Here is a 20,050-nt window from a genome sequence, read left to right on the forward strand (position 1 = left end):
GGGGAGGGGGGGAGGGGGATGGGTTATCCTGGTGATGGGTATTGAGGAGGGCACGTTCTGCATGGAGCACTGGGTGTTATGAACAAACAATGAATCATGGAACACTGCACCAAAAACTAATGATGTAATATATGGTGATTAACATAACAATAAAAAAATTAAAAAAAAAAAGAACTTAGTCCTCCACTATTAAATTAAATCTTGTCCTACTGTGAATAGGACTGACATGTATAGCCAACAAAATTCCAAAATTGACAGCCATTATGTAAAGCAAAAGATCAGAAGTCAAATGACTTTGAGCTTCATAAGAACACCATCTTAAAATATTGGTAAAAAAAATCCTGACCTAGGGACGCCTGGGTGGCTCAGTTGGTTAAGCGTCTGTCTTTGGCTCGGGTCATGATCCCAGGGTCCTGGGATTGAGTCCCACATCGGGCTCCTTGCTCAGCAAGGAGCCTGCTTCTCCCTCTGTCTGCCACTCCCCTTGCTTGTGCTCTCTCTCTGATAAATAAATAAATAAATAAATAAATAAATAAATAAATAAATAAAATCTTAAAAAAAAAAAATCCCGACCTATAATTATATACCTGACCAAACTATGAATCCAGTGTGAGGTAGAATTAGGCATATATAGACAAGTAAGTTTTCAAAAAATTTACCTTCCATGCATCATTTCTCTAGAAGCTATTATGGCTGGGACTAAGGTAAAGTGAGTGAGGTACTCTTTTTGCCTTGGGTGCAAAACTTGAAGAGGCACCAGAAAATTTAGTGAATAGGATAAGGAATATTTTAATGCAATACAAGAAAAAAATGAATGCAGAAAAATCCACGATGAACGAAATATCAAGAATGTAAAATAAAGATAGGACCCAACAGGGCTGGGATTATGGTGAGGGGAGTGAGGCCAAGTCATACAAGTGCAGGTGTGCGTCCCATCTTCATTAAACATTTTGATATTTTGTTGGTTAGACAAGTCAACCCTACTTTATGTGGGACAGGACCATGTAGGGACATGAACACAAGGAAGTGAGCATCATTGGAGTCTAGTTATCATGATAACAAAAGTTATGATTTTATTGGGTGGAAAGGGGGGGTATAGGAGTGTGTATTTCAGGTGGGCTGGTAGTAGAAATGGGAATTAAACCCTTATCTTCGATGGTGGATAGTCAGTAGATAATACTGCCAAACAGGAGAACCAAAAATTAATGTTAGCATTTTATTAAAAGATATGGGGATAAATACTTAAAAAAATTAGCTAAAAGATTTGAGAGTGATTCCTTATGGGGGAGGAGTAATGGAGAGGGCAAGGGCAGGGGGCTGGGGACTGCTATTAATGTTGTAGAACTAGTTGACTCTTTATGTACATATATGACTAATAAAAAATTATAAATAAATCAGTGTTTGACATTTCAAATAAAAGTCTCTGAAGTGCTCATCATGGGGACGGCAGAGGTTTTTTGGACTTCATCACATGATGTTATGATTCAGTATTATTTTCACTTTGGGTTACATGTGGAGGTGGGTGCTAGAATTGTCTCAGTGTTAGGGCCACTAACAATCTTCCTGGGCTTGTACGTTTTCCAGGGGAGAGAGCTGCTCCATCTCATGCGACCCTCACAACTACATAGCAAGGCATGAAATATCCCCAGGTCAAGGATACTGGCAGAAGAGGGAAACTGAGGCTGAGAAAGGGAAAGTAACCAGTGAGAACTAATCGTTCTGTAGTTAGTAAGTGACATTGAAGTAGCTTGGGTACCAGATCCTTCCAGGGAGACCAGTTTTCACACCCGGAAACTGGCGTTAGCTCCCTACGCTATAGCTGCTTTTTGGTCTCCTCTGACCAGATCCCCACTTTTGCCATCTAGTTCTGGTTGGACCTGCATCACCATTCCAAGTTGATGGGTACAGCTCTTCCCTGACCTGTGGAGGGCCCTCCATCTCTCTGGCTGCAGTTACTAAACATTTCATGCTTAAAGCCAGACTTTTCTGCCTCAACCACCCCATTGCTATTGCTTTTGCCTTTTCTGGGCTGAACTACAGGTCCACACATCTAGGCAGCCTGGGGCCTGGCCTTCGAATACCGTGAAGTGTCGCTCATTACTCCAGGGATGACTAATACTGCTAAATCTGGAGGGACTGAGGAGTTACTTCTGGTTTGAGAAAAGGGGGGTTTTTCCCCCGCCGGCAAACTGTGTCCCACCTTGAAGGCTCTGCCCCTGTCCAGGTGGGACCTTTGCACCTGCCTCTCCCTGACCACACACAATGTTGTGGCTCTGCTTCTTGAAACATAGATGGGATCGTGTGTCTGACTGGGAATGTCTTGTGTTTCTGCCTTTCCTATGTTGCTCAAAGCTTACTTGCTTCACGCTGGGAAATTGGGCAGCCTTATCACTCAAGCCAGCCTTATCATTCAAATGTGTATTTTTCAAGAGCCCTTCCATGTCTTATCTCTTATTACTTATATGCCTAGGTGGGTTCTGGGACTCAAAACTGTTTGGGTCAGACAAAGTACTCCTTCAATGGGCCTGATTGGTAAACTATTTCTTTCCCTCAAAATGTGGCTACATGGCTGGGCTAGATTCTGCTTCCAAAAGATGGGGCCCTACCAAGGGGAAGGTGCTTATCTTTGTGCCTGGCGCTAGCAATGGACCAAGAATCTGGCTGACCAAGTGCCTCCTTAGGTTGGGGAACAGGGAATAAGCCTCAGAGAACAGTCAACAGCTAAAGGAACACTGCTAGAATCTACAATAAGGGCTACCATTTCCAGGAGGTCCCTCCTCTAGGCATTATATTCTAGCAACAAAGCTTTGACTTCAGCTGAGGCCTGCTTTCTTCCTCAACCTTTATACTTGCTTTCCTCCCCTCTCACTTGTCCTCTCCCAGAAATAACCTGAAGGAACAAAGTCTTTCCATAAAACATCCCTTGCTCCTCACTAGTCAGACCTGACTAACCAGACCTGACTAACCAAGACCCTGGCTTGAGTTGTCTATGGAAGGGGCCAGCTTTTGGCCTAAGGTCCTCCTTTGTTCATGTTCTCTGTGATGCTTCCTCTTCTCTGGTTTGACCCCATGTCTGAGACTTAGACAGGAAACCTGCTTTCTTGGAAGGTTTGAGGGGGTAAGATTTTCAGGACAGTTGCCCCCCGCCCCTTTGTTTTGGAGAAGTGAATCTTCAGGGGCTTTCCTCCAGGGATGGTGATTCTAGAAGTGGAGCTTGCTGAAGGATCCAGGTCTGCAGAGTTATAGACTTACCTGTTTTTCTACTTTGAGCCCTGAGAAGAGTCCTGAGTGGCTCCCAGTTGCTCCCAATTCCCCAGCCCTGAATGACCCCTCTGGGGGATCAGCGTCAGGATGCATGGTGAAAAGAGCATGGGCTTTGGGGTCAGGCAGATCAGGATTCAAATTCTGACTCCACCACATTCTAATACCATTTCTTAGCAGGCCCCAAGCCTCCTATTGGACCCAGTGTTCTGCTTCCCTGAGTTAGGAGTGGCCTCTGCAGAGGACCTTATTTCTTTGAGCTATTCCTGCACGTTGATCTTAAATCAATCTTGAGTCTAACCCTTCTTATGCTATATGCCTGGTACAGTGATAAGCACTTTGAGCATTGTTTTATGTAATTCTCAAAATGGTAGTGTGAATTACGATTCTGACACTAATTACCACGTATTTTTTTTCCCACACCACCAAGTAATGCTCTGATACCAGCTGGATGTCCTACAACTTAACTCAATCCTTATATTATCTGTCTAGAGATAGTGTCAGATCCCACACATTAAGGACTCAGTTGTACAATGGCCCTCTTTCTTCAGATGCCAATTGCAAGTCCAAGTTGTCACCTGTGCTTCTGACTAACTGGCTATAGATTGGAGGTTCCAAAATCCCTTCCTTGGGTTCAGTTAATTTGCTAGAGCATTTACAGAATTCAAGAGAGGCATTTTGCTTACTAGATCACCAGTTTATTATAAAAGAATATAACTCAGGAAGAGCCAGATAGAAGAGATGCGTAGGGCAGGGTCTGAGCAAAGGGCACAGAGCTTCCATGTCCTTTCCAAGTTTTCCATGCCACTCTCCCCAATCTCCATGTGTTCACCAACCTGGAAGCTCTCCAAAGCTTGTCCTTTTGGTTTTTATGGAGGCCTCATTATGTAGGCATAATTGATTAAATCATTGACCATTGGTGCTGGAACTGAATTCCCAGGCCCCCCCCCCCCCCCCCAAAGGTCAGAGAATAGGGCTGAAAGTTCTAACCCCCAATCAACTGATTGGTTCTTTCAGCAACCAGCTCATTCTTTTTTTTTTTCCCGTTTTTATTTAAATTCTAGTTAGTTAACATACATGGTAAAATTGGTTTTAGTAGAATTTATTGATTCATCACTTACATATTCATCACTTACATACACCCAGTGCTCATCACAAGTGCCCTCTTTAATACCCATCACCCATTTAGCCCATCCCCCACCCATCTCCCTCCATCAATCCTGTTTGTTCTCTAGTTAAGAGTCTCTTATGGTTTGCTTCCCTCTCTCTCTTTTTCCCCCTTCCCCTATGTTCATTGTTTTGTTTCTTAAATTCCACATTTGAGAGAAATCATATGGTATTTGTCTTTATCTGACCGATTTATTTTGCTTAACATAATACCCTCTAGTTCCATCCACATCATTGCAAATGGCAAGATTTTATTCTTTTTGATGGCTGAGTAATATTCTGTTTTAACATACCACTTCTTGTCTATCCATTCATCAGTCGATGGACATAATTTAGCTATTGTTGATAATACTGCTATAAACATCAGGGTGCATGTGCCCCTTCAAATCAGTATTTTTGAATCCTTTGGATAAATACCTAGGATGCAATTGCTGGGTCATAGGGTAGTTCTATTTTTAACTTTCTGAGGAACCTCCACAGTGTTTTCCACAATGGCTGCACCAGTTTGCATTCCCACCAACAGAGTAGGAGGGTTCCCCTTTCTCAACATCCTCACCAGCATCTGTTGTTTCCTGTGTTGTTGATTTTAGCTATTCTGACATGTGTGAGGTGGTATCTCACTGTGGTTTTGATTTGCATTTCCCTGATGATTGAGTGCTATTGAGCTTCTTTTCATGTGTCTGTTAGCCATGTGTATGTCTTCTTTGGAAAAATGTCTGTTTATGTGTTCTGCCCATTTCTTAACTGGATTATTTATTTTTTGGGTGTTGAGTTTGATAAGTTCTTTATAGATTTTGGATACCCAACCCTTTTATCAGGTATGTCGTTGCAACCAGCCCATTCATAAAGTGACCTAGGGGCTTTGGGAAAGTCAGCTCATTAGCAAATCAAGAGGCACTCTTTGGCTCTCATCACTTAGGAAATTCCACGGGTTTTAGGAGCTCTGTGCCAGGAAAGGGGATAAAGACTGAATGTATATTTCTTCCTATAAATACCATATCACAGAAGTTAATGTAATCATCCCTGGCTTATAGCTGAGACTCAGTCACTGAGATAACTTGTACAAAATCACACAAAAAGGCAGGTCAGGCTCATTGGAACGCAGGTCTTTAAGGCTTCAAAGACAACACAGCACGCCTGGAAAGAGCAAAGGTTTTGGAAGCAGACACCTGAGCTCAGTGTTGCCTACAGTCCAACTGCAGGACTTCATGTAACTCTGCTAAGCTTTCTTAGCCTCACCTTCCTCTTCTGTCTAAGAGAACTATTCTGCAGGAGAGCTCTGAGAATGAAGTGAATTGGTGTATGTGAGATGCGTGTCATGTGGCACCCTCCCTTCGGTCACCCTGCTTTCCAGCCCAGGCTCTGTCATCTTCCCACCACCACATCATGCTCTTCCCAGCCCAGTATTGGAAATCAGGCAGGAACACAAATCAGTGATAGAAGAGAGAAAGCAGGAAGTACCATGGGAGCAGATGAGTTTTGTGAGGATGACCAAGAAGGACTCTGTAGAGACAGAGATATCAAATCGGGACCTGAAATATTCGACAGATTTCAAGAGATAGAAAATGGAAGGGAAGTCCCTGAGATTCCACCTCAGGTCACTAGGCAGGGCCTGGGGGGAAAGATGATGGATGTGTAAGTATTCTGTAGACCAAAGGGCCACACTGTGTGTGAAACGATGTTATTCAGGCCGTGCATTTGTGCTAGGTTCTGGGCTAGCCCCGGGGGCACAGGCTGAGGCTGGACTTGGAGCCCTGCCCCCCAGAGCTTTCCACTGCCATCTGGTGGTCATCAGGAGCCCAGCTGGAGGGGCTGACCGGAGAGCAGCGAAGACAACCTCCTTCAGAGTGCTGCAAAGCCCGTGAGCAACCCCACTTCCACCCCTGGAAAAGTTGGCATGAGAGAGAAAGGCCCAATATCTGCCGTCAGCAAGTCAGACCAGCTGGGATTCTATTTTTAACCAGCACTGTTGTCGTTGACAGCTCGGAATGCCTTCTCCCTCCTTGTCTTCCTGCGTCCTGCCTCTTGCAGCCCAGGGCCCTGTAGAAAGGGAGGATGAGAGCAGCCTCAGCACTGGTAAACAGAAGACCACTCTCCTTTCACACTGTCCTTCACTCCACCTGGCCTCTGTCCAGCCTAGTTAGTGGGCAGAGTTAGAGGTGGTACTATCTGTGAGGTTAGTGAGGCTTAAATCTCAGGGCTCCTCACAGCACAGGCACCTTCCAAGGCCCTGGTCAGTGTCCTAGCAATTTTCTATTATTTTTCATAAAAAAAGGGCACCCGGTTTTATAAGCTCCAGGCCTCACAAAACTTGGGTCTGCCTCCTGATGGCTTCTTTCCCATCTCCAGCTCAGTGTCTACTTTAAAAGGATTTTTTTCTGTCTTGTTATAATTTATTGTATGACTTTGAACAGCTTTCTTTCCTGCTCTGAGTCTCAGTTTTCCCATCTGTTACAAGACTAAGTGTCAAGAAAGCCTCCCAACATATCATACTTCTGATTATCCATGTGTGTTCCTTGGTGAGGGCATCTGTTCTTCCCTGTCATCGTGTGTGTGGAGGGATGATGTTGCTGTCTCTGCCTCTTTCTGGGGCTGCATCAGTCTTACAATCAAAAGGGCGCCAGGCTCTGGGATTCCTCCTGTTCAGATCCAGCATCCGCCTCCCCGCTTTGTTGCTTCCATGGGCAGAAACTTGGCCAGATTCTGATGCCAGAGAAGAGTGCATTAAAAAGGTCCCACTCTTTAGCTTCTGTACACCTATCATGATCTGAACCTTGGTGTTGCAAACACACATTGAATAAACCAAGTCTTATTATACAGTATTACCTCTTACCATTTCAATAAAATTTTAGTAAGTATCTATTAATATAGTACCTTAGCAGTGGCATGGCTTCAGGAGACTATGCTGAGGAATCGTGATGTATCATGGAGAGCCCACCCCCATCCCCAGCTACCTGTATGACCCTGGTGTTTAGGTGAGTCCAGGATGACAACCCAGAGAGAATACCCACATCCCCTTCGAGCCTCAGACCATGGGCCTTTTGGCAGGGGGTCACGCACAGGAGTGAGCAGCAGGAAGAGGGACCCCATAGGGAGGATTCTACAAAATCCTGTGCCCCTAGGGGCACCTGGGTGGCTCAGTCATTAAGCGTCTGCCTTTGGCTCAGGTCATGATCGCAGGGTCCTGGGTTCAAGCCCCGCATCGGGCTCCCTGCTCAGCAGGAGGCCTGCTTCTCCCTCTCCCACTTCCCCTGCTTCTGTTCCCTCTCTTGCTGTGTCTCTCTCTGTCAAATAAATAAATAAAATCTTAAAAAAAAAAAAAATCCTGTGCCCCTCACCTGCCCCCCGGAAAAAGTCCAGAAAGGAAGTTCAGGAGGAAGCCAAGTCATTTTTATTTCTTGAAGAGTTTGGGTGAGGGATGAGGGGCAGGGGCATAGTATTGAACTGGAAAGGAATGAAGGGCCTTTTCAGTGCAAAATGGCCTGTTGGTCAGGGCAGTGTGAGATTATGCTGGTTGGTATTTTCAGTGCTGAAATGGGGAAGAGCACTGTGAGGTCAAACTGGGGGCAGCCTGGAGCATCTCAGGAGTCAGTACCTTGCCAGGCTCCGGAGCCCTAGAGAAGCAGTGCCATCACCATGTGTGTATGAGAGAGAGGCAGGCCAGCCTCTCTGAGTTTCCCCTATGTACGGAGAGTCCATTGCTAGGGCTGCTGTGTGTATGTCTAAGGTCAGTGCCATGTTTCTGTGTGCCAGGCTCAGTCCCATATCAAGAGTGTGCCTAATTTCCTATGTGGCAGTCTGGTTTGTTTCTTTTGTGTCAGGTAAGCCACTTGTGTGTTTGGGGGCGGGGGTGTGGGCGCACCGGTGCATTGGGATTAGTCCATGCTTTTGGGTGTCAGTCTCCTGTGTCAGGGGGTGTGTGTCTCTCGTGTGTCTGGATGGGTCCCTGCTTGTAGGAATGGGTGTGTCCTGCCTCAGCCTCCACTCCCCCTCTACCCCTCAGCCAGGCCCCAGTGTGCTGATGGTGGTGTAGCTCAGTCTGGAGAGGGAAGCAATGGAAGGGGTGGGAGGGTCCTCATCGGGAAGAGGCCTGGGGCGAGCTCGTGGAGGCCTGGGGCAGCAGCGGGCACACGTCTCAAGGCAGGCCTGGCGAAAGCGACGGTGCATGAAGCAGTAGACCAGGGGGTTGACACAGGCTGAGGCGTAGCTCAGCAAGTGGATGAAAGAGATCGGCGCTCCTGAAAGTGCGCGGTGTGCACCAGAGCTGTCGAAGGCACGCCACGTGTTGGCACTATACAGTGGCAACCAACACAGGAAAAAAAGCACAACGATCACCAGCAACATCCGCACCACGCGCTTCTTAGCCAACAGCTTGGCCTGGTAGGGCCGGGGGCCACATCCTGGCCCAGGAGTGGGCGCAGTCAGCGCGGACAGCTCCAGGGTCTGCCGGGAGCGCGGAAGCTGCACGTAACAGCCATCACCATCCTCGCCAGACAGCCCATTCTCGGGCAGGCAACGCCCATTGGGGTGGGCAGGACCTGGGCACAGAGAGTGGGGTGTCAGAGCAGCGGGCTGAGCCCTCTCGACTTCCGGCCCCACCCCACCAGACCCTGTTTCCTGCCTCCTTGCCGGCTCACGCTCCTTTCTGCTCCACCCACTCCAGGCCCTGCCGCTTCCCAAGGCCGGGGGCGGGGTGCGAGGCTGGATTTCACGCACCAGGTGCCGCTCCACTCCGCAGCCCTCCTTGGCTTGGGCCTCGGCTCTGGCTCTCCTTGTCACGGTCTTCGTCAAAGCGAAGTCCTAAGCAGAGCTCGCGGGAGATGAGCCCGTAGGCCACAGCCATGACCACACCCGGGACGAAGAACAAGAGCAGGAGCAGCAGGACCGACCTGCAGACAGAGCGATCAATCACACGGGTATCCGTCCGCCTAGACTCCCAGACGGAGAAGAGCCAGGGGTTGTTCCTAGGGCTGGTGACCAGGTCCCTGAGGTAGAAGTAGGATTTGGGGGAGCTGCTGGGAAGGGCTAGAGAACTGGGGAGCGGCCCCAAATGGGAATCCCAGGGTGCTGGGTGCGGAAAGGTAATCGGAGGATCAAAGCAGCCACAGGAGGATTTTGGGTACTGGTAGGAAGCAGCTGATGGAGACGGAGAAGGGCATTCCCAGGAAGAGGTAATGGGCCCCCTCACCAGGTTTGGCGGACGCGCGCATTGGGCCAGCGATGCACGCACTGCAGCACACGGGCCCTTCCTGCTGGCTGTACGGCGGTGTACACCGGGTAGGGCACCATGAGCAGTCCAGAGAGCATCCACGTGGCTATAATCACACGAGCCGCGTGGGAACGCGTCTGCCACACGCGTGCCTGCAGCGGTCGGCAGATGGCACTGTATCGCTCCAGGGCGATGGCCACGAGGCTTAGTGTGGACACACTCACAGACACCCCTAAACAAGGGAAGAGGAAGGGGTCACTTAGGAAACTTGTATTACACACTCAACCAGCGTGATTTTCTCAGGCCCCGCAGGGAAAGACCCCCGTGTATGGCAAGGACTTTAGGAAAGGAGGGCGGGGGGCGGGGGTTGTCTCACCTACCCATGAGGTAGGAAACCGCCTTACAGACGACTGTGCCAAAGATGAACGTGCCCATGAGATTGGGCAGCAGGGTGAAAGGCATGCAAGCCACAGCCAGCAGGAGGTCGCTGACTGCCAGTGAGAGCAGGAAGGCGTTGGTGACAGTCCTCAGGCGGCGGCTCAGTCCCAGGACCACGATGATGAGCACATTTCCTCCAACGCTCATCAGAAAGATCACTGCGTAAAGGGTGACCCTAATGGCCAGCTCCAGTTCTGGGGGGTAGGAAAAGGGAGAGGTGGCAGCAGGGAGTCTGGCTCCCACTCAGCCAGACCCTCCAAGGCCGCTTATTTCCTACCTCGGCCACCCGGCCCGGTCCCTCTGCATCCCAGGAACACCTCCTCCCAGGCAGTGGGTGGTGAACTTGAATCCTTCAGGCTTCTAACCCCTTGAGGCTTAGTGAGATTGACCTGACTCCTCCTCTCCTTGAGAAAGTCTGTCTCTTCTCAAGCTTTGCTCCAAATGGTCCCTTCTCTTTAAGCTAAACTTCTTGAAAGGATTATTTGCATCTCCTCATTCACCCCTCAGTCCATTACAGTCCAGTGCCCCATCTGTCTCCTCCAACACCATTTGGACACTTCTTCCCGAGATCACGAAGCTTTAACTGCCAAATCCAAAGGTCTCTTCTCAGCCTATTCTACTTGATCTCCCTGTAGTATTTGGCACAGTTGACCACCCACTACCTTTTGAAACACAGGTCAGGTTATGTCCTTATTGTCTAAAAACAAAACAAACAAACAAACACAAAAAAACACAAAACTCCTTCACCTGCTCTGTGCTGTCTGCAACCCTCTGGCATATCTTCCAGGTCCTCTGAGAACTGTCTTCTTCCTCCTCTCGCCTCCTCTTGCAAAGCTCCCACTTAAGCCACTGGATGACTCAGTTTCTTGAAGGCATCATGCATGCTCATGACTTCCTCCCTTGCTAACATTGATCTCTCAGCCTGGAATCTTCTTTCACAATACCCTCCCTCCATCACAAACTCATTTTCTGTATCTGGTAAATTCCTATTCACCACTGCCCTTCAAGACCCAGATTAACTGCCCCCTCTTCTGTAAGGCCTTTTTAGATGCCTCATTTGGAGTTAATCTCCCCCTCTCTGACCCATGCATGTTTCTTAAATACCTATTAGAATGCTTTTTCTTTTCTCCCTTGTATTTTAATTATCTCCAAACATTCATTCTCACTCAACAAACATTTACAGAGCACTCCCTTTATGCTAGGTGCTGGGGACAAAGAGATGAACATGACAAATTCCCTGCCATGTGAGAGCCCATGGTCTAGAGGGAAACTTGGATATATGACAGATAAGTGCCACACAGCATGATAAGGAGTGAAGTTGAAGAATACACAAAGTGTTGTGGAAGCTCACAGGAGGAACACTAGTGTTGCTGGGCTAGACAGAGGGCTGACTCTATTCATTTGTGTCATTGTCTATTGGGGGATGGATTCATCTTTGGGCCTCTATATCACAGCCAAGCCGACCCAAACAAAATTGAATTGAATTAAACTGGACTCAGTCACTCAAACCCATGGCCTCAGCATGAGGGAGACTAGAGCTTGAAGGGAGAGGGGGCAGGGACAGAGCCTTCCAGGTGGTGCGGAAGGAAGGGCACAGAGGGGCAGTCCCCCTTCTGCAGCCCCATACATTGACTCTTGCGTTAGCCCCTGAATTAAACTGTTTTCATAACAATAACCAACTTATTAAAAAATGGTTGTAGGCATGAGTGCATGCTGTTTACAAGAGATCCCTAAACAGAACCCAGCAGTAACATTACTTGCTCAGATCACACAACTAAGTAAGGTGCTGAATCAGAATGGCAGCTGGGTCTCCAAATCTCTAAAATGCTTTGCCTCCTACTACTTCCTCACCCCTCTGTCATTCATCATGCTGCCTCCTTCTCCCAATCAAATCTCAATCTCAGTGCCTCTTTCCGCCTCTCTCTACTCCAGTGTGGCAATCCTCGCTGTGTTATGTTTAACTCTCTATCTCCTCCACTGGACTCTGAGCTTCTTGAGGACGGGGGCAATGGCCATCTTGTTCTTCAGCATATCCCTGGCACTTAGCATAATGTCCTGCACATAGGAGGTGTGCACACATGCTGGCTAATGGATTTTGAGTGAATCTCTGTCACTTTCCACACAAATGTACCTGCTTTGTCCTTCCCCATTCATGCTTCACCTCCATGCCTCTAAAGCTCCAGCACGCCCTCTTCTCTCTGCCTCTGTTTCTCTAGAGACGCACGTCACCCTCTCCAAGGAAGGTTTATGTGTAGCAAATCTGAGGGGTGTGCGTGTGTCTGTGTGGGTGAGTAAAGAACATTTATGAGGGAGAGCTCTGTCAGAGAGGTCCTTGGACCCAGAAAAAGAGCTGGTAATCTATCCTGTACTTTTTGTGTCTCCTTCCAGTCCACTGCTCTTCCCACTCCCCACCCCTGCCCCTTTCCTTAATCTCTCTAGTTCTATCATCTGTCTCAGATCCTTCTCTGGATGTCTCTTTTCAACTAGTATTTTTTTTTTTTTAGGATTTATTTATTTATTTTAGAGAGGGGGGAGGGGCAGAAGGAGAGGGAGAGAGTATCCTTAAAGAGACTCCCTGCTGAGCAGGGAGCCCAAGCCAAAGCTGGGCTCTGTCCCAGGACCCTGAGATCATGACCTGAGCTGAAATCAGTAGCCGGCCGCTTAAACAAATGAGCCACCCAGGTGCCCCTTCAACTAGTTCTTGAATCAATAACCACACCTCAAGTTGGTACAGCACTCTAAAGTATAGAAAGCACCTTTCTCATTTGTTCATCCAGTTGATGTGTCCCATGTGTGTCTTTGAACTTGGTGGTGCAGAAAGATGAGACACCGTTATGAAGTTCCCAATTTGCATGGGTCTCCAGAAAATAGAGTCCCAGTAAAATTGCCACTTGGCTGTTTTGCTGGGCATTCCCAGCTATTTACCTTATTTCCAGCCACCACTACCCCTCCAAGTCTTTGCTGTTGAACAGTTAGGAGATGTGAAAAAGAAATCTTAGAGCTAGGAATCTGGGGAGAGGGAGGGAGGGATAAAAAGCTAAAGCACAGGGTTTTTAGGGCAGTGAAACTATTCATATGGTACTATGGTGGATAAATGTTATTACACCTTTCACATTTGTTAAAACCCATAGAAAATATAACAAAGAGAGTGAACCCTAATGTAAACTATGGAATTTAGTTAATAATATATCAGTATTGGGTTATCAGTTGTAATGAATGTTACCTTAATGTAAGATATTAAAAATAGGGGAAATTGTGTGTGCGTGCATGTGTGTGTGAGAGAGAACTTCTTGTGCTTTCCATTCAATTTTTCTGTAAACCTGAAACTACTATAAAAGTCTATTAGTAGGGTACGTGGGTGGCTCAGTCTGTTAAGCCTCCAACTTTTGATTTCAGCTCAGGTCTTGATCTCAGGGTGGTAATTTCAAGCCCTATGTTGGGCTCCATGCTAGACATGGAACCTACTTCAGTATATAAATAAATAAATAAATAAATAAATAAATAAATAAATAAATAAATATTGGTTTTCTCAAAAGTCACAAAAAAGCAATTGGAATGAAGACTTGTGTGTGCGTTTCTGCCTATATGTATGCATCCATGTGCGCTTGTGTGGTGGAATAGGAGTGATCACAGTGGCTTCAACAACTAGGAACTTACAGTAGGGGTGGGAGAATGGGAGAGGCACCTTATAGGTATTAGTGCCTTGATTACCTGTGGGCATCATTCTGCTGAGCCAGAGAACTCAGAAGACCGTGACAGTTCATTTCTGCTTCTGGGGTCTAGAGGATCTGCATTTGTTCTGTCCAGATGATGGCAGAGAACGTATGAGCACAAAAATCCAGATAATGTGCCATAAAACAAAAATCAGGACTTTATAAGAAATAACACTGGAGCTGCTGATGCCTCAAATCCTGCCTTCACTGGTATGTTGGATTTGGTCGCCCATGAACAACGACCTCAAGGTAATACCCACGTGTCTGTGGTGAGCATGGATAGCATGCAACTGATTTAGGGATAATAGCGGGGCAAATGGGGATATCCGAATGTCAATGGATACTAACTGAGGGAGCAAAAATAATATGGAAGGATGTGTTGGTAATATCAGAGTGAAAATTGGGTAACACTTTAGTTTTTGTGATAGATAATATCTGGGTGGGTGAGAGTAATACATATCTTTGTGGACAAGGTCGGGCAAAGGTAACAGTTATGTGTCTGTAGGTAATGCCTGACGGAGTGTGGGATACATGTAGGTTTAGATAGTATCTGATCAAGTGTTGTAACATTTGTTCCAATTTTATTATAGGTGCTGCTGAAGTGAGCAAGAGCAAGAACAGTTGTAACATTTGAGTGAACAAGAGTGATATCTGTAGATATGTCTGTGGATAACATCTTGTTTTGTAGATAATATCTTCAGAAAACATGGATTACATCCAGAGGTCTGAATGTGAATGGGGGAGTATCCAAATGATGATGGCAGTAGCTGAGTAAGCAGAAGAAGTATCCAAGTTTCTGTGGGCAATATGTAAGTGGGTATGGACGTGAGATGTTAACATGTTAAGATGTTAAGTGAGATATGAATCTGACTGAGTACAATAACTGAGTGCCTGAGTGAACACAGGTAACATTTGAGTCTTTGTGGGTAATATCCGAATGTGTGAGAGTAACATCTGTGATTTTATGAGTAATATCTGGAAAAGGTTGCTTAAGTGACCACGGGCAATATCTACGTGTGGATAATAAAACAAAAGCAAGTGTGTTTGGTGGATGAGTGACATCTAAATGACTGTGAGCAATGTTAAAGTAACCGTGGGTGACATCTATTTTTCTGTGGGTAGCAGCCGTGTGAGCATTAGCACTCAGGTCTGTGTGGATAACATATAAGACTAATGTAGGTGGGGCGCCTGGGTGGCTTAGTCGGTTGAACGTCATGGCTCAGGTCATGATCCCGGGGTCCTGGGATCGAGCCCCGCATTGGGCTCCCTGCTCAGCGGGGAGTCTGCTTCTCCCTCCCCCTCGCTCTCCCTGTGTGTGTGTGCTCTCTCACTCTCTCTCTCTCAAATAAATAAATCTTAAAAAAAGACTAATGTGGGTAAAATCCACATTTCTACTGGTAACACTGGAGTGAGCCTGGCTAACATGCATCTTTGGGGGTAATATCTGAGTGAGTGGCTAACGGTCTTCGTGGGTAACTTCTGACTGCCTGGGTAACAGCCAACTAACTCTGCGTGGATAACAACATCCAGATGAGAAAGGCCAGTTCTAGCACCTGTGCTCTCAATCACTTCATGTTCTGCTTTCGCAGGGTCCCCTGCTCTGTTGACTATCCCTGCTCTCTGCTGTACCTTCAATCTTCCTCTTTCTTGGCCCATTCTGCATCAACATTTAAAAAAGACTCTTGCCTCTACTGCACACACATCCCCCCTCAAGACAACCTCCCCACCGCACACACCCCACACTACTGCTAGCACTATCCTGTTTTTTCTTTGCCTCTCTTTCCCAACCAAACTTCTGGAAAGTTTTGTCTACACACCCTGGTTCACTTCTCAGAACCTCCTTCCCCACTGTCCCAAACTCAGCCCACTGTAGTCAGACCTTAACACCCATAACTCCTCCTTGTCAGGAGTTCCTCGTTACTGGACCTGAAGGATCTGTTCTGTCCTTATTCGACTTACATCGGCAGCATTTGACATCACTTATCCCACCCTGCTTGAAATCATTTCCTTGTCTTCTTGTCGCTCTGATGGTTTTGTCATGGACTCTCCTTCCTTCACTGGCTTTTAAATATCAATCTTCTTCAGGATCCTGCCCCAGGACCTCTTTTCTTTTCATCCTACACAGGCTTTGCATGGTTTTATCTATTCCCATGGTTTCCATTACCTCCTGTAGGCAAAGACCTTTTAGGTCTGTATTTCCAGCTGGTACCTCTCCCCCGAGGTCCTGACCACCAGATTTGACAGCTCACTGGTCAACCCCACCGGGGTATCTCACCAGCATTTAAACTCAGTGGGCTCCAAATTGAATCTATAATCTTCTCCTTCAAACCTGTTTCTGTTCCTTTGTTCTCCTTCTCATGATATAGCACCAACATCCATCCAATTTTCCAAGCCAGAGACCTAGATGTCATCCCTTGACCTCTTCCTCCCTCTCCATTTCTAATGAATCACCAAGTTCTGTTGTTTCCACTTCCAGAAGTGCCTCTCAAATCCACCCACTTCTCTCCATCCCTACTGCGAATACTTTAGTCTAAGCCCACTTCATCTTTCACCAGAGTGATATAATAGCCTTCTAAAGTGTCCCCCACCCCCCACCTTTCATGTCTTGTACTCCAATCCATTCTCTACACTATAGAACTAATCCTGGCTGTACTACAGAGCCTTTCAGTAGTTGCCATTGACCTCAGGATAAAAATGCACTCTCCTGGGGTCACCTGGGTGGCTCAGTGGGTTAAGCGTCTGCCTTTGGCTCACGTCATCCTTTCGGAGTCCTGGGATCGAGCCCCTGAGTCGTCGGGCTCCCTGCTCACCGGGGAGTCTGCTTCACCCTCTACCTCTGCCCTTACACCCAGCTTATGCTCGCTCTCTCAAATAAATAAATAAAATCTTAAAAAATAATCCACCCCCTTAGCCAGGTATATGAAGCTCTTCATAAACCCTCTAGGCTGGTCTTCATCCTGAGTGTTCCTTTTTCCTCTCTTATGGTGTGTGTTTCAGGCTCTCAGAAACTGACACACTGAAGGAAAGTATCCCAGATTTAAACTTTGGGTGCTGAATCATACTGTTTCTCTACTTAGAATGCTTTTTGCCATTCCTGCCCCTTCACTTGTCTGGCTCTCCCTCATCTTTTTGATATTTATTCAGTTACTCCTCGGGAGGCCAACTTCGATTCCCTAGGCTAAGGCTCCTTTTCTGTGTTCCCACAGCCTTCCTAAGGCACAATCCCACTTTGTGCTGCAATTCCCTGCTTACTTGTCTGTCTTTCCCATTAAACTGTGAGCTCCATGAAATAGGAACTGTTCGTTTTGGTGCCTAGCACTATCTCTGGTTCAATAAATATTTCTCGAATGAAAGAATCTAAGTGAGAGTGTGTGACAACTGGTCTGAGAGAACATTCATTATTTTGTGGGGTAAATACTCAAGTTAAAATGTATTCCCATTTTCCCTTCTTGAACGTGGAATAATTTCCTTATGCTCAGCACTGCTCCCTCTCTTGGAATCCCCCTCCTTCCTTTTCTGCCTACTGAACTCCCAACTTCAAGATCCAGCTCCCAGGTTCCCTCGTCTAGGAAGTTCTTGGGTTCCATCTCCTTTGGGTGCCCACAATTCAGACCCTCTCCTGGGACTTCTCATGCTGACTGTTATTTTCCCACTGGTTTGTCTCCCCTTTGCACTTGACTATGGACCAATGAGGGTCTGGACTGGGTCTGTTTCATTCCTGTGTCTCCAGCACTTAGCCCAGCTACAGCAGTAGTGTCCAGGAGACATTTAAGGAAAGAAAGGGTGCAGGAAGGGAAAACATATATTGTGAGCTGGGTTATCAAGAAAATGCGGCTGTTGGCCCGTGGGAGGAGTGAAAGTCATTTTGGGGACTGAGTAAGTGGAAGCAGTGGGGGTGGGGGGATGGTACAAGGGATAGGAGACAAAGGGCGAAGCCAGGCTCTAAGAGGAAGAAACCTGAGGAGAGGCAGGTTGGAGAAGGGGCTTGGAAGGGACTTGGAGACAGAAAGAGGGGACAGTGCCTTGATTAGAATTCCGACCTTGGGAGGCAGGAAGATTTGAGGAGTGAAATGGAGACAGGCAGCTCTAGGGCGCAGCCCCCAATGTCCAGCCTAACTCAGGTGTGAGGTTCTCTTTTGGGAAGGCTCAGGGTTCGCGTGGGGGACCCAGGAGATTATAACTCTAACTTCCCATTTAAGCCTTCCATAGTGCTCCCTCCCTCAGCCAGCCCTCTTTTTCCCAGGCTTGCCTGCTTTTCTCTTTCCTTCCCCATTGTGGCTCTGTGAACTGGATCTAAAAGGAAGAGAGACCTGGAGGCTAGGCAAGAGGAGGTCCTTGCTTTCTGACCATCTGTGTCTAGAAGGGGGCTCTGTGTTGGGGAGAGGGCTGTGTGTGGGGGTGACCAGTAGCTCTGGGTGCGGCCCGGAGACCGGGGTGTGAAGGGGCTGTGATCAGGTGGTGTGAAGCTGTGATGGAGTTTTTATGAGCCGTGGGGGGTGGGGGAGGGCAGAAGTGTCGGGGGTGGGGGGAGAGCTGTTTGGGGACTGAGAGGGAGTACTGTGAGGGGATGGTGTAGGCGTTTGAGGAGGCGGGGGGGGCCTCTATCAGTGTGGGGTGCAGCGAGGAGGAGCTGGTGGAGGAGGTTTAGGGGGGCACCCACCTCGTGTCCCGGCTCCGCGGATGCGAGGGGGCTCGCAGCTGAGGTTGCCCGCACCGCTGCTGTTGAGAAGGGCCCCACCCGGGCGGCACAGGGAAGCCCCCGGCCCGGGTCCGGACCCCTGTGCGCTCCGGTTCAGCTTTAGCAGCTCCATTGCCCCAGCCCAGCCACCGCCTCCCTCGGCTCGGCCGGGCGGACTCCCGCGGCGGCTCCACCTGCTCGCGCGGCGGTTCGGGCGGAGGCTCCCGCCCCGCCTGGTCCCCGCCCCCCACCTTGGCCCCTGCCCCGCCGCTCCTCCTCTGTTTGCCCCGCCTAGGCTCGCCTCCCTCCCAGGCTCGTCCGCCTCGGTCCCGCCAGGTGACTCTCCGCCCCCCTCCCACGCTCAGGACTTCCACGCTCCCCTCACCCACCCGGACTGTCCTTCAGGCTCGCCCCCTCCCTATTCTCTCTGGTCTTCTCCTAGAGATTTCCTTCCCGCCCACTCCCCTTCACCACCGTCCCGGTTCCGCGGAATTCTTGGGAGTGTGTGTGTGTGTGTGTGTGTGTGCACGCGCGTGTGTGCGTGTGTTGGCGAGGGTAGCGGTGGGGGTTACGGGTGGATGGAGGGGTGGCGGGGAGGGGAGGTTGCGGGGTGGGGGGGAGGAGGGTCAGAGAGGTTGCGTGGGGCGCGGCTGCCGTGGGATCTAGCATTTCCCCTGGTGAGTCAGGGGACGTGGGGGTGGCATTTAACACAGTGGCATCAGCCGCGGGTTACTGTACTATGCCGCAGTGGCTCCAGTGACGGCGACACTATCGCTATACAGTCCCCTGTATCTCCTCGCCAAGGGATTGGGGTAGCCCCTGCATCTGCCCCCACACCCTCCACTTCCCACCTCGGGGCCCAACACCCAGGCTTCCACCCAAAGCTCCCAAAGAACCCTCCGCAGCGGGCAAGGACGGCGAGGGGGTTGGTGGCGGCGGACAGCATTTGTCCTCGAGGAATCTTGGCGCGCAAGAGGGCTTGTGCGGAGGAAGAGTCTGACTTGGGTGTGAGGGCAGCTTGGGTAGCAGAACAGCTTAGAATAAACGGGGGAGGGGTGGGCTGATGGTGGGGTTTGGTGCCAATCCCGGCCCAGCACTGGCACAAGAAGGAAGGAGGCGGCTGGCTCTCGTGGTCTCCAGGCAGCGCCCACCCTCAGCGACACATTGACGCTCCCTGTTTGCTCTCCCTGGAGGTGGAGCAGCCTGTGTGGGGTGTCAGGTTCCCATGAGAGGGGACCGGAAGGGGACCAGATCACTGGGGTGCAGCGGGAGAAAAGCTAAGGGGGCATGCACAAGACTGAGGTGGTGGGTTCAGTTCCTCGGGCACGACTTGCCTTCACTAATATTTCAGCCCTGCTGGCTATCTATTCTTCTCCATTCCAAGGAAACTCCCAATATGACCTTGAAATTCCACTCTCCCGCCCCCAGCAGTATCTGTTGGAGGTGGGGGCATCAGGCAAAGAGCAGATCAGACTGTGAATAAGGACTGAGTTTATGGGGAATACGGAGAGCCCTATCCCAATTTGTCTTTTGGAGAGGACCTGCTCCCGAGGGCCCTGAGTTTGTAGGTGCTGGGGCACTGAA

At 48.7% G+C, this 20,050-nt stretch overlaps 1 protein-coding gene across 3 annotated transcripts; it reads right to left on the reverse strand.

Annotated features, from left to right (window-relative positions):
* Nucleotides 1-7,796: 7,796 nt before the first annotated feature.
* On the reverse strand, nucleotides 7,797-18,668 carry CCKBR (cholecystokinin B receptor). Of its 3 annotated transcripts, none has more exons than XM_025894435.2 (5): nucleotides 18,449-18,668; nucleotides 10,018-10,269; nucleotides 9,617-9,869; nucleotides 9,145-9,317; nucleotides 7,797-8,966 (listed from the first exon to the last, which is right to left on the reverse strand). In XM_025894435.2, exons 1-5 carry the CDS (start codon nucleotides 18,597-18,599, stop codon nucleotides 8,428-8,430), a joined length of 1,368 nt encoding a protein of 455 aa, XP_025750220.1. In that variant the 5' UTR covers nucleotides 18,600-18,668; the 3' UTR covers nucleotides 7,797-8,427. The 3 variants fall into 3 exon arrangements, with proteins under 3 accessions (XP_025750220.1, XP_025750221.1, XP_025750222.1); XM_025894436.2 differs by lacking the exon at nucleotides 18,449-18,668 and adding an exon at nucleotides 10,823-11,743; XM_025894437.2 differs by lacking the exon at nucleotides 18,449-18,668 and adding an exon at nucleotides 10,353-11,733.
* Between the last annotated feature and the right edge of the window lie 1,382 nt (nucleotides 18,669-20,050).

The sequence above is a fragment of the Callorhinus ursinus genome, unplaced genomic scaffold (genome assembly GCF_003265705.2).
Source record: "Callorhinus ursinus isolate GAN/ISIS: 27379988/994484 unplaced genomic scaffold, GSC_fseal_2.0 scaffold49, whole genome shotgun sequence".
In the NCBI taxonomy this organism is placed as follows: domain Eukaryota; kingdom Metazoa; phylum Chordata; class Mammalia; order Carnivora; family Otariidae; genus Callorhinus; species Callorhinus ursinus.